The following is a 14,095-nucleotide window of genomic DNA, read 5'->3' on the forward strand; positions in this document are numbered from 1 at the left end:
ATAATATTTTACTTTTTTGTAACCTTTTTGGAAAATGTACAGGTTTGGCCATCAGTTAAGATCTATATTTTATACAGTGAGCTAGGCTACAGGTTTGGATGCGACACACGGGTTCTGGAACAAAGATGGAGGTTCTACACACAGATGAAATGGCAGTAAAGAAACAGTTGCTTTTTTTTTTTTTTTTTTTTAATGGACAACATGATCTTGTTTATGACCAAAGTAGTACTGAGGAAAAAAACCCCAAAAAATGAATGACATGTTTTTTTGAAGTGGTACAGACACAGGAACAGCCTATTTTAACATATTATAAAATACTGCCATCCTGCTTCTCCACTCCAGGCTTCTGAGGTCAGCGATCAAACGCTCTGTCATAGCTTCGTTTCTGGCCGCTGCTTTTGAACCTGTTTCTTCCCGAGCCACCCCGCCGTCCATTCCTGGAGCCTGAGAAGCTTCTGCTATTTCCTCCTCTTCCTCGTCCTCTTCCTCCTCCTCCTCCTCCTCCTCCTCTTCCTCTTCCTCCTCCTCCTCCTCCACCTCCTCGCTGGGATTCTTCTAGCTCAGGTAATTCATTTGCCACACACAGACAGCACTGCTTGGAATCTTCCCATCTTTCCTGTTGAAATAATATCACATGCATCAAATTAAATTTGAAGAATGCAAATATGGTATATTCCCTAATTACTAAATTGAAAAGATCCATTAAATACAGGGTATTCAAGTGTCTAACTATTGATCAATACTGATTTCAAAATTTTCCAACATAGAAGGTGGAAGTCTGTGTATGCCTCAGACACCATACACCAGAAGCAACACCAACCACAGAGATTTACAGAGCAGCCTCAGCTCTTACCCCGCTTTGCATTGCTTAAGAATTCCACTAGAATTATTACTGACCCACCACTCACCAGCCTCCATCTTCACCACCTCTGATCCAGAACTAGAAGTAGTTTTAGGAGCAAACAAACACTGGGCCATGAGGGAATGGAGATGCACTGAGGAAGTAATACTGGAATGAAAGACTGGAAGTCTAGGCAATTTGGCATGAGAATGTTAACTCTGCCAAAAACCTGATTTCTCTGAGGAACAGAACTGAGGGATGGATGGAAACAAAGGCATATTTAAGTGAAACGTTGCATACCAAGAGCAATCCAGCAGGATTAAGGGGTCGGTTATTCACACCACTCTTCTCAGTGGATATGTGAATAATTTAGGAAAGGAACACTGGATGTTTGTTTTATTCTTCTGTTCCATCACAGCCATCCCTTTTGGATGTAGAAGAGGCAGGACACAGCCTCGATAACATTTTCAGCCTAACCCTGTCCTACCAGTTTCATCTAAAGTCCGCTGTGACCAGAAATTTCAGTGAAGCACATACCTCTATGTCCTTTTGATCTGCTGCAGGAATATCAAAGCACACACCCTAAAAAGAGAGAACAGTTTCAATGGATATAAATCTAGCCTTTTAATTGATTGTTAGCTAAAGAAAAAGAGTCTAACAGAACCTATAAACCTTTGTGCTAACACAAACTTTCAGTTTCAAAGCTTTTTATGCTGCATTAAGATGCTTCAAAATCTCTGAACATTAGAAGAGTAGTACCAGTGTTTCACAAATTGTGTTCCTCATCACATCTGCCATTACTCATCCCTAAATTCTCTCCAATCAGTTTCTCCTATACTAAGAAATGCATACCTTCAGTACATGTCTGTTTCTCAATTTGTTTTCAGTTTATTGGTTGTTTTTCCCATCCCAGGCTACACAAACCACATAAAAACTGGCAAACACAGGCTGCTTTCTTAATACTTGGTACATGGCACTGCAATAGGAACTTGAGCACTGACATGAATGGAGGATGTATGGAAATGTATATGCGTGTGGAAAAATAAGAGCAGAAGAAGAGATCAAAGAATGAAGGTGTTGACAGCACATATATGAATTAAGTCATCAAGATCACAGTCTCTCTACAGATTTGCTGATCTGGGCATGCTGAGAAACAAGAAATACATCCAAAAAAGCAAAACAATGGAGCAAATCAGCAACACTGCCTAACAGCTCACAGAAGCATTCCTTGTTCTGTGTCACTACAAATCCCAGACAGTTTTATCACATTTTCATGTCTGTGAAAATGCATGTGGAATCTGAGATATTAAGAGGACGGGAAATTAGTTTTGCTTAAAATATTGTCCCACATTAAGCTTTGCAACAGTAACTGTACAACTATCATGTACACAAACCAAAAAGTAACTTTCTGATTGTTTTTAGGTTACAGAGATATAACGTGTATTATGAGAGCTAACTGTCCTGAAAAATTCTGTTATATGTTTTATCATAAAAGCAAACACAGTTTGTACCTTTTACCTGTATTGCTACCTCTCTGGACATGCCAGTTACACTGTACTGTACTCCTTAACACATCAGTAGAACAGAAACCTAAGCTGCTGAGATGACCACTGACCAAATAGATCGTGGCCATCCTTTAGTCAGAGGATCTTCATCAGAACTTGGAATGGGAGCAGGAAAAACTAACCACCTACTCATCCATTTGCTGAGGAAAAAGGCTACAACCAGAAGAGTAAAAAGTAGCAAAAACCACACACACACAAAACAGCAACAAAAAACCCTTACCATTCTTCCCTTGATGAAACACATTCTGTTCACCTTTCTGTCAACATCACCACCCAGCTGTTCCCGTAGTTTTCGCCAAACATAGCTCATATTGTTTATTTCTTCAGTGCAGCGCAGTACCATTGTAACAAATCCCTGCAGAAATGGGACATGTTCCATTCAGTCAAAGGAATAAGCTTTAGCTCACCTATCAGACAAAAGCCTGCTATTTTACCATTGATAAACTATGCTTTCAAATAGTTTCTGTTATGAGAGAACAGGCATACTTAAAGGCCCTACATTCTTAGCTAACATAGCAGCAGTTAGTAGCCTAAATGCAGTTTCCATGAGCAGACATAAATGATTCTCCATTTAAGCAATGCGGAGCGAGTTGTTTGTTTTTGCTTTTCCAAAGACAAACCTGAAAGCCATGCACACTTACCACATCTGAGTTCAGCAGGGAGCGCTGTTCAATGGAAGTAGCACCTGAAATATGTGCTAGAGCTGCAGCCAAAGCATTAACTGGTCCCTTTTCTTCTATTAGCAACTGAGCAGACTCTTTGAAATAATCAATAGCAGACTGGGGAACAGAATCCAGACATCTAAGAAGAAAAAAATTGCTAGTTTGGGAACAGAAATAAAAACCAGCAGTCCAAGACTTTAAGAGTGATGAGTTCAAAGAGCTCAGAGACAGCAATGGACAGTCCAACCAGCCCTTCTGAACTAGAAAGATAGGAAAATACAGTAGAGCTTGAATCACCCAACACACCTGATAGCATCTTTGCTGGAAGCTTTTATTATATCTGTTGCAGTAGGAACACCAACACGCTTGAATGTAATGCCCTGAAATTTATAAAACAAAATACAGATGAAAGTTGTAGCTATAAATAATTAAATTTTAAAGAAATAGTGTTGGACACTTAATGAAACAACCACTTCAATCTTACATTTTTCTTGTCTTATCATTTTGACTCCCTGCTTTGTTACAGAAAACTACAAAGGTAATCATACAGCAATATGGATAACAAACACCGTTTATGTACCAGGTCAGTTTAAGTGATCCCTTGGCTTTAAACTGGAAAGAATAGAGACCATTTTGACATATTCTAGGGGGGAAAAATCCCACAAACTATCAACAAAATTAGAAATCCAAGTAGATCAGACTAGAATTCAAGTACGAGTTATGCCACCTTTCTCAGCTCAAGCTTAAGTTTTACCTGCCTGAGACTTAAACCATCTCATCTGAACTGTATGAGAAAACCATCCTATGGAACACTGCTGGAAGTTCACAATCAGTGAAGCTACATGCATACCAGTCATTAATCACACAATAAGTCCAGGGTGAAAACTACAATGAACATGTCATAGCTTTCCCCTTGCCTGCCCTTCTCATCTCCAAAGGTAGAATCTTATGGCCTTTGTTGACAAATTGTGAGTACAAGGATCTGCAGTGTGCTGCCTGCTCCACACAGCATATCCACATTGCAGAATAACTGAACCTCACCTGGATGTTTTGTATAGCGTACTCTTATTGACATAAACAAAAGATGACATGAGGATTTTATATGCTGCCCTAAAACATTACATTTGGTGCTCAAGAACAGAGGAAAACTGTACTTTACCGCTTTCTGTTCCACATATCTTAACTGATTTTCTTCCTTTCGCTGATAAAAACAGATACAGATCCCAGTCCGGCCCGCTCGACCTGTGCGTCCAGAACGATGGATGTAGGACTCCACATCCTTCAAAACAAACAGCATGATGACTTACTCAGCTCACTGCAATTTCATCAGTAACACTCACATATCTTTGTAGAAACGATGACAATTTAGACTGAGCAATGCACAAAAACTGCATCTAAGAACTAAGTTAAAAAATATCGTTTCACTAAATTCAGAACAGCAAGCTTTTCCATAATACTTTAAAAGGATGGAGAATACAAAAAATGGTGTGCATTCCTCTCACATCTCCTGCCTATCAGCTTGAAAGCACGGTTTCTGAGCTATTAATAGTGAATTCATTAAACAATAATATACTTTTTTAAACTCTCTTAACTTCTGGCACTGTTCTCACTGCTGAGGTCTCCTCCTCACACACGCCCCTGCTTTGTTACTCTTGCAAGACCAGCAGCTTTTCATTGCTTCTCACTGCTTCCAGACTTGTAACTACCATATACAGCCTTGGAGGGAAAGGCTTCAGAAAGTCATAAAAGAAAGCATTTTTAGGAACATCTTTAAATATTCTGGGCACTGATGTACTCCAAAAAATCCTCAAAGAAATTCCCTTTATATCCCTCGTATATCAAGACATTCCTTACGCTTAAATGCAATGATGATAAACTCTATGGTGCATACTAACAATTACTAACACTTATTACTTGAAAACAAGACAATATATTCTTATTGCAAGACACTCAACTTACCTTTGGTGGTGAACTTTGTACAACTAGGTCAACTTCAGGGATATCTAAACCACGGGCAGCTACATTGGTTGCAACCAGAACTTTAAATGCACCGTTTCTAAAACCTTTCAGTGTGATCTCTCTTTGCTTCTGAGGAATGTCACCATGCAATGACTGGCAATCCTGAAAAACAGCATTATTTCAGGACTGCACTGAAATTCAGCAATATGGGTGCTCTGTTTTATGGTCACTTCTGACTGTTATCTTACTATGACGCTGTATAGAAAAATTGAGTTTCCCAACTAATAATTCAGTGGTTTCAGAATATGTACTCAGTGCTTCTTATTTATCTATCTCAAAGACCTTTAAACTACAGAAAAAAAAACACAGAACAGGAACATGCGTCTCATCTCCATCTTTAACTACTGTGACCTATGAGAACAACTATGCCTCAGCTTTCCAACCAGGCTCTCTATGCAAAGCTTAGTCGTTTAAAAACTAACCATCTCAGGCCTTCACAGCACTAATTTAGACATCTCTTCCAAACCAGTGTTGTTTCTTAATCCCCCTAAGTATATTAATTGCCCCTGCTACCAATTAAACGATTAAAACAGAAGTACTGCTAAAAAAAACACCCTATGGTTTCAGTGTTTTTTTTAATCTAGTACGACTTGAAGTTCTTCAGTATTACAGTAATAACAAGTGCAAAGCTCAAAACATACAAAAATCATTTCACCTTTTGCTCATAGTCATTTAAGTTTTCCACATGTAAGCAGTATTCAAAGCAAAACAAACAATCGTAATGCAATCCTAGAGTCACAACTGGATTCAAAAAGTTTTTCACACAGCTTTGGGTTAATGTCACCTAATAATTGGAATAGGCATAAATGTTGCTAGTGAGCATTAAAGTGCAAAAATGGAAACGTCTCAGTAATTCACTTCTCTTACCTGCCAAGATCAGCTCTGCATTGCCTATGCAAGATTTGATATCACTAACGCCACCAGTAACGCAGGACAAGGCTCCACGCTCAGGTTTAGCTGTTAGTGAGGTCACCTAGGACCTAGGAGCAACGCTCCTGAACACAGCTGTGGCAGTTCAACGAGCTTCTCCTTTCCCTAGGAACATAATGCTAACCTGCTTTCTAGACACTGGTTAACCCATTTCCCTAATGAAAATACATACAGAAAAAGTGGCTGCTGCAGAACTTTTCACCAGAAAGGAGCATGCAGTCCCAGCATCTCAGCACATCGTAAATAATGCACACAAGTGTTTTTCTACTGTGCTGCACCATAAATTGCAGGAAAAACACTAAAGCTCATCCACAGGAGATAAATAGCAGTACTGAATTCTTCCTATGCGTACAGCTTTAAACTCTTCACAGCAGCTAATAGCAGGTAGAGCCGCTGACACATTACTAGTCTAAATCCTAATTGGGCCCTCTGACAGTACTAATTAACATCAACATCACAGCTCAGTAACTGCTATTCCAGTACCATGAGCTACCATCCCAGTAGGTCTCCAAGTCAGTCACCATGTTTTAATCCAAGAGAGACAGTTCTCTATAAAAGGACAGAAACTAACTCACAACTGCTTCACTTAACGTCAGCAAGAACCTCTAAGCAAAATGTAGCCCGACGCCTGTTAGTACAGCCTAGTCCAGAAGACTATAATGCATCAACTTTCAACCATTTTTTGTTTTTCTAAGGGTTTGTTTTGATCTGACCACTTGCAAAATCCTTTCTCCTTCACTTTCAAAGTCACCCTAAAATTGAACTCAGCATTGGTCCAGTATCAATGTAGGGTTGATTCCTGTGACAGCCTTGTTTCTTAATAAAATTGATGGAATACCTGCTTGATTGATGCATTCAGAGCCAGTTCATTTGCATCCTTTTTGGTTTCACAAAATACAATGGTCCTCCCGTGGCTGCCACTGTAGACCTGAATGACATCTCCAATAACTGCAGCTCTCTGAGACCAGTGACATTCTATGGCCAAATGCTATGGAAAGGAATTCCTGAGGTTAGCTTATACAAATCCCACAAGACTCTTTAAAGCATCTGAAATTGGAAAATTCAGCAATACTAGCTATACAATTCCTTGTTGGGCAAAACATTTTTGGAACATGCAAGATTCAGAAAGCCCTTATGTACACAATGATCAGTCTAACTTTAAGTGAAATAATTACAGTAAGAAAAAAAAAAATAACAGTCTTCAAATCTGCTTTCCCTCTGCTTTAAAAAACTGCAGTTAATACACTACTTTCCTGAAGGACAGAAAGAGGTGCAGAATTTAACGCAGCTCTAGTAGCTACAGCTTTATGCCAGATAAAGTGAAACAAATACTATGTGTTACAAGCTTTTTTCAAGCTCAAGATTAACATTCTTTCAATTCCTCCAGTACAATTAGGATGCCACCAACTGATCTATCAAAGTAACTGTGAGACAATACTTAAATCTAAACAGTAAATCTCCACAAAATAACTCCCAAAAGCTTAAACGTTATCCCGATAAAGCACTTTAGGATGTGATGATGTGTCAAAAAGTGAAAGGGATAAGATCTGAAAATGTTTCCTTCAGACAGATTACTCACTTCTACTGTTGTAGCAGCCTTCTGAGTTTTTCTCCCAATCAAGTCAACCTGCTCATATTTAGACTTCATGTATTTTTTGGCCACATCATACACCCAGTTTGGGCATGTTGCAGAAAACAGCAGCGTCTGGGGATTGTCTTCAGAATCTTAAAACAAATAATAATGTTTCAAAACGTCTTCTTTTATAGATGCATACTAGTTTATTACACCATTATTAAAAATATGACACGAAATCTCACCAACTAAAATACGAAAGGAAAATCTGCTTTTTAATTTAAGCATTATCAAGACCAGGGGAAAAAAAAAAAAAGCTTTAAAAATTACAAGTATTTTCAAGATTACAGAATAAAATCACTATGAGCAAAAACCCAGTCTGCTTCTAAGTGATGGATAGAAAGAAAAGCTTCAAATTTCTTTTAACAGGAGAGAGATCAAGTACAACTTCTAGGTGTACGTCAAGGAAAGTTATCTACAGATTCCTGGATCCGGGTACTGGATTTTAAGCTTTGTGATGGCTCTATGAATTCCCAGTTTCACACTTCCTCACACGTTACATTCACGTTTCCTAGAAGACACTATTCAATCATTTATAAATAAAGCCAGATTGCAACTTTGCTAAAACCTCAGCATATTTTCTGAAACAAAATGATTGTTTATTTCCTACTATTTAGTAAAATGTTGAGATTACCTTTCTTGTACGCAACTCGTAAGATGTCCTCCACCTGTTCAGCAAATCCCATGTCCAACATCTGGTCAACTTCATCAAGGACAACATGTTTCACCTTGGTAAGGTCCAGCTTGCCATTCTGAAGATGGTCTTTGATTCGACCAGGTGTCCCAACCAAAATGTCAATTCCACTTCTAATGAGATCAACTGATAAAGAAGAAAGAGCAGAAGATGAGTTAGCAGTCAACTAAGGAGGTTTCTCTACAATAGAGACACTTGGTAGCAGAAGAACAATCAATATCAGCTTCTTAAACCACTTGTAAGTACTTTATTAACAAACAAGTGAGAAGTGATGACAAGGAGGAAAAAATGGGGAAAAATAACAAAACTGATATCAGACATTCTACTGCCCTCCCTGGGAAAAAAGAAAAAAGAAAACTTCCCCATTTCCCTTCATTTTGCTCATGGTTTAAATTACACTGCAAACAAAGAGGTTATTTTAACGTGCCTGGGAAATAGTTGCATCTTTCCAGATTGTTTAATTTAGCCAGATTTGAAAAACAAACAAAACCTGTCTAAATTATTGAAATAATTTATTTCCCAAAGTTATGCAGGAAAAGGAAATTTCATCCCTAATGATGTAAGATGTGTTGTAAGAAAAGTGTTTACTCTCATTCCTGCCCTTGTCTTGTTTAAAGCTATCAACACAGCAAATTATGCAGGCAAAATACAGAAATTCCTTATTCCTTACAAATCTTGTAATACCCCTCACCACAAAGAGGAATAAAACCACATCCACTCACAGCTATAAGACTTCACATTTTTTTAAACAAAATACAAACATTTATAAGAACTTACCCCAAATACTCTGTGTATGTATACAATAAAAGCTCTCTCAGTTTGGTTCAAAGTATGAGAGCACACAAAGAACACCAAGAATATAATTGAGAGCTGCAGCTATTTCCCACCCTAAAAAGATATTCCGAACCACTGAATACTCCACAATTGCTCTTCAGATCTAGAGTTAAAGCTTGCATTTGAAAAGACCCAATTGCATTTCTCAAATACACCAGTCAACTGACATGTCAGTTATTGCTGGTGCAGCACTTACTTTGTCCGTTGTATGGTGTTCCTCCATAAAAACAAGCTACTGTCAGCTTTCTCGTTATGTCCTTGAAATCTTTGGCAACCTGGTTTGCCAGCTCTCTTGTTGGAGCAAGAACCAGAACCTACATTGAATGACAAACAGATAAATTCTCAACATGGCTTCTACCTAGCTGCTGCTTTCACAGAATCATAGAATGGCTGGCATTGGAAGGGATCTCAAAGCTCATCCAGTCCCAATCCCTGCCATGGGCTGGCTGCCCCCTACCAGTTCAGGCTTCCTAGGGCCCCAATCTGTGGTCTTTGGCACCTTCAGGGATGGGGCACCCACAGCTTATCTGGGCAAGCTAGTCAACATTAGACTTTCAGCCACCAGTTTAGGTCTGACCATAACATCATTAAAAAAAAAAAAAAAAATGGTTCAAATAGTTATCTAAGCAAAGATTAGGGAAGCACACTGATTAAGATTCTCATAACAGCATTCATTTCCTTCAGCATTACCCTTTTTAAGACAGAGTTTCTAACTATTAGATAGGAAATACTTAAATCTTATCTAACTTTAGCTTCTGAACAGTTGCTTGAGTATAAGATCAAAGAATTTGGATAAGAAAAGTTTCTTCAAAAACATACAAACAAGAAGCCCTGCAAGCTTGGTACTCCTTTACAATCCTGTGAGAAGGTGTAAGGAAAAGCCACCAAAACCTATCAGCTGTCTCAGTGAAACATACATTTGGTCTGCAAACTGGAGCTCAGCACAGTTCTGCAACCTGCACTGATATCCCCACAAAAGCAGCCCAACAGTTTTCTTCTCTCCCAATGCACAGTCCTCAATGTAGATGACGGACACGCCACAGGAGTTTTAATAGTTGCAATACTACTCTCAAATCTGACAACAGAGACTCCCTCAATAAAAACTCTCCTCTGCAAGATGAAATCTCAAGTCAGTTCTCCCAAGCCAGCCAACATGATGGCTGGATGCAAAAAAAACACCTAATACCTTTTAGTTTTTTCAATTAAGTTTCACGTAGCCCATGAGATGAGTGACAAGATGAACTTCACAGACAAAACATTTCCCACCACAGAAGAGCATACGATCAGCTTTGGCCTATCTAATTTGGGGATACACTATAAGAATTTGGTAAAATAAACTTAAGAGAATAAACTTAGTTGATCAGAATGCTGACATCTCGTAATGAACGTGCATTCTCTTGAACAAAAGTTTCAACATCTTTTGCTTGTCCTACTGAAAAATAAGTATTTTTAATATCTCCCACCATTTCAACAAACTTATTTAAGGAGATAGCTTTTATCCCTGCATAAACGTGAAGCACTTTTTTAGTGAGTTAATCTTCTGAATCACTTGGGCATAGGACAAACACAAAACCAGCATTCTAGCCAGGTAGTTACTTTTGGTGAACGGCCTCTTCTTCTTTCCTGCGAGTCCGTCTGAAGCTTTTCAATTAATGGAATAGCAAAAGAGAAAGTCTTCCCTGTTCCAGTTCGTGCTTGAGCAATTACATCTTTGCCAGAATATACTGGGTGGAAGGTCTTCACTTGCACAGGAAACAGGTATGTCACTCCTCGAGCTGCAACAATTAGAACAGACTGCTTTAATACAATACTCCTCAAAGGAGGTCACCCTTAGCAGAACATCCACCAAACAGGCCTAGAGCAAGTCAAGACTTTATCTTCACCTCCGCTGATTTATTTAATCACACAGGATTGATTTAATCCTGACACAACCTTAGGGCTGCCTGCCTTACTCTCCTACTTCATAGCACCAGAGTCAGGGACAGACGAAATTATTAGCCATTAATGAAAGCTCTTAAATACTCTGGCTGTATTTATTTATTGTAGTGCTCCCCACTTAGCTAAGAAAAACTTTTACTTTCAAATAAAATGTCAATATTACTTCATCTCTTCACTTTACATTAAGTCATTCACAAACTAATGTCAGAGATGCTAAATATAACTGGTTTTCCCTTACATGCTATGAAATAACTTTGAACCGAAAATTTCCCACACCATTTTTTGAGCTATCTTTCATTTGAAGTTCTACTGTAAAGCCTGAGCTAGGCAAATCACATCATGAAAAGAAATTTACCTTGAAGAAGCTGAACGGTCCCTTTAGAGATAGGGAAATTGGAGAAAGCACCCTCTTTCTGCTCTTCAGTCATTTCCTGTTAAGTAAATAATAATTCATAAAATGTTTCCTACGAATACCGTGTGTGACGATCAGAAAATGCAGGATAACAGCATACACACTGGTGTCCCAGCCAAAGGTCAAACTTTCAGTAACAACATCATAGCTGTGGCTGAAGAGCCTTCTTTGTTTTACTTATTATTATATTTCAAAGTTAGACAGAAGCAACCTGTAATTCAAATGAAGACTTTGCCTTAAATACAATGGCATAATAATGCAAGACATCCAAACTCCACCCCCCAAAATTCTCAAGATTATATTTTAAACAATTATTGACAGGCAACCAGAGTGCATTGTAACGGGCAAGAAACGAGCCCGAGACCCAGCTAACCATCTACTGCCCAACTTGTACAGCACAGTCATTTCCAGACACAAACTGATTCCTAGGAGTAACAAAACAAGGCAGACCAGCAAATCTTCCTAGAGCCTCACTTCAATGTATGTTTTAGCAGGTAGAATCAAAGTCCAAAAAAATAAAAACATTACTACAAAAGGGCTGAAAAATACAAAACTGTTACAATGATACATTTTACTACACTAAGATGGATCTTATCATATTAAAAGCTAACAATTTATTAGATCACGCATTAAAAAAAAAAACTGTTATGTTTCTTTCTCCACTAACTATAATAAAAAAAAATTACCACAGAAGAACTCTTATTGGCAAGAAGCCAATTAAAACAAATCTCTAGTGATCACAGCCACTGCCAGTAAATCACACCCAGATGCCCTCTGCGTGCAGCCTGAAGGCAGCAACCAGCAGCTCCAACGGCACTGGCACTGTTGACACGAAACCACTGGCGCTGATCTAGAACTTCAGCACTCTCACAATTCCAACTGTTTGCAAACAACTGCCAGCAAGAACAACCAAGCAACTTTCAGTCTGGAAAGTCAAAGGGCAGCCTTCCCATTAGTTGTGAGGGAAAAGCACACACGAAGAAACGAAGATAACCTGCTCTAAACGTAGGCTGACTGTAACACAGGTGCTGAAAGCTCCCCTTGTCACCATGGCACACCAGGTACCCCCATTACCTGCTCCTGGTCACTGTCCCCATCCCCGCTGGACGTTTCGCTGGAGTTGCTGGGCTGTTTCTTGTGGGTGGATTTGGCACTGATAGAAGACAGCTTGGCATTCTCTGGGCTCTCCTCCCTCACGTGCCCATTTTGCTTCCCTCCGTTCTTTGCTTTCTTGGGCTTTGGCAAGTCACTCTCTTCTTCTTCCGACTGCTCGCTTTCATCTGCCTGAGCTTTCCTCTTCCGAGCCTTATCGTGCCGCTTGGATTTCTTCTCTTTCTTCTCCTTCTGGCGAGCCAAAAGCAACAAGGCCGTCAGAGAGACGCGCACACGTGCGTTCCCGGCTGCTCTCAGAGGCGGGCCGGGCGCCTCCCGCTATCGGGACACCCGAGCCCACGCCGTAGGGCTCGGTCTCCACCTCAGCCCCCGCCCAAGGACACCTACCCGGCCAGCCGCCCCACCGGGCCAACCCCGCTTGCCCGGCGGTCCCGCCTCACCACGAGGCCTCCGGGAGGCCATGCACGTGGCCGGCCCGGCCGGGTACCCCGCGGCACAGGCCTTGCCCGGCCCGAGCTCCTCCGGAGGGACGGGGCCTCCAGCAGCCCGCGCCGCTCCACGCCGTGCCGGGAGGTGGAAGCGCGACCGCCGGCACGTGGGAGGAGCGGCACAAGCGGGCCGGAGCCGGCCTCGGCAGGCTTCGGAACCCTCCCCGGTACCTTGCGCCGCCGCCGGCTGCCGTCTGGCGCAGCCTCACTTTCCATAGGGCTGTCGGGCTCCGACTCGGCCCCGCTGCCGGCACGGATCCGGGTAGCCTCAGGCATCGTCGCTTGCCGGCCACCGCGCTGCAACCGCGCCGTGACAGAAATGGACCCCACCCCGGAAACCGGTGCCGATCCCGGCGAACTGCCGCCGCCCCATAGCCAATGGGAGGCCGCCCCTCGGCCGGACTACAAATCCCGGCGTGCCCCGGGGTCCCCGCACGGCCTGAACTACAAGTCCCAGCGTGCCCCGCGCGCGCCCCGGCCGGACTTCCCGGCGGCGGAGTGCTTTGGCGCCCTTCCGTGACCGTGTAAAGCACGTGTATGAGGGCAGAGAAAGAAGGCGGGAATAAGGCATCGAAATTATCCGCGGGGCGGCAGAGCGCGCTTCCAATTCGCGAGAGAAGGCAGGGGCGCGCGGTTGGGCGCCTTCCCTCACACTGCAGAGCTCATCAGCCCACTGTTGGCCCCGTGCAGCTCGGCGGGGCAGCGAGAAAGGCTCGGCGGTGAAGGAGTCTGCGTGTGAAAAGGTGCGTGCCGATCCAGTGCTCTGCGTCGTTTTCTGACAGGAGGTGCAGCGCCTGCCCTCGGTCCCGAGAAGGAAACGCCTTCAGCAATTTTCAGGTCAAATACAGTTGTGCTTGGGCAGTGCGTGCCCGCCCCCAGCGAACAGCCGACCCGAACGCACCGTGTCAGCCCTCATTTTTATTGGACGAGGAGGTGCAAAAACAAACAAACAAAAAAAACCAATAC

The 14,095-nt window shown here is 41.6% G+C and overlaps 1 protein-coding gene across 1 annotated transcript; it reads right to left on the reverse strand.

Annotated features, from left to right (window-relative positions):
• LOC122159975 (nucleolar RNA helicase 2-like) lies at nt 1-13,434 on the reverse strand. Its single transcript, XM_042818129.1, has 15 exons — nt 13,301-13,434; nt 12,603-12,872; nt 11,472-11,547; nt 10,775-10,953; nt 9,375-9,492; nt 8,285-8,470; nt 7,597-7,742; nt 6,856-7,005; nt 5,028-5,189; nt 4,228-4,347; nt 3,375-3,448; nt 3,048-3,207; nt 2,627-2,761; nt 1,379-1,423; nt 1-616 (listed from the first exon to the last, which is right to left on the reverse strand). Exons 1-15 carry the CDS (start codon nt 13,403-13,405, stop codon nt 353-355), a joined length of 2,190 nt encoding a protein of 729 aa, XP_042674063.1. The 5' UTR covers nt 13,406-13,434; the 3' UTR covers nt 1-352.
• Between the last annotated feature and the right edge of the window lie 661 nt (nt 13,435-14,095).

Source organism: Centrocercus urophasianus, unplaced genomic scaffold (genome assembly GCF_019232065.1).
Source record: "Centrocercus urophasianus isolate 14NV4802_14NV808 unplaced genomic scaffold, USGS_Curo_1.0 seq_17, whole genome shotgun sequence".
NCBI classification, from domain to species: Eukaryota; Metazoa; Chordata; class Aves; order Galliformes; family Phasianidae; genus Centrocercus; species Centrocercus urophasianus.

What these genes read in the sequence shown, in the direction of transcription:
- LOC122159975 (XM_042818129.1), bottom strand. Translation starts at nt 13,405, where the DNA reads ATGCCTGAGGCTACCCGGATCCGTGCCGGCAGCGGGGCCGAGTCGGAG. An exon ending in TACAAAGTTCACCACCAAAG is followed by an intron (nt 4,348 to 5,027) that starts GTAAGTTGAGTG and finishes TTTGTTTTGAAG; the next exon opens with GATGTGGAGTCCTACATCCA. An exon ending in GATATGTGGAACAGAAAGCG is followed by an intron (nt 3,449 to 4,227) that starts GTAAAGTACAGT and finishes TATAAATTTCAG; the next exon opens with GGCATTACATTCAAGCGTGT.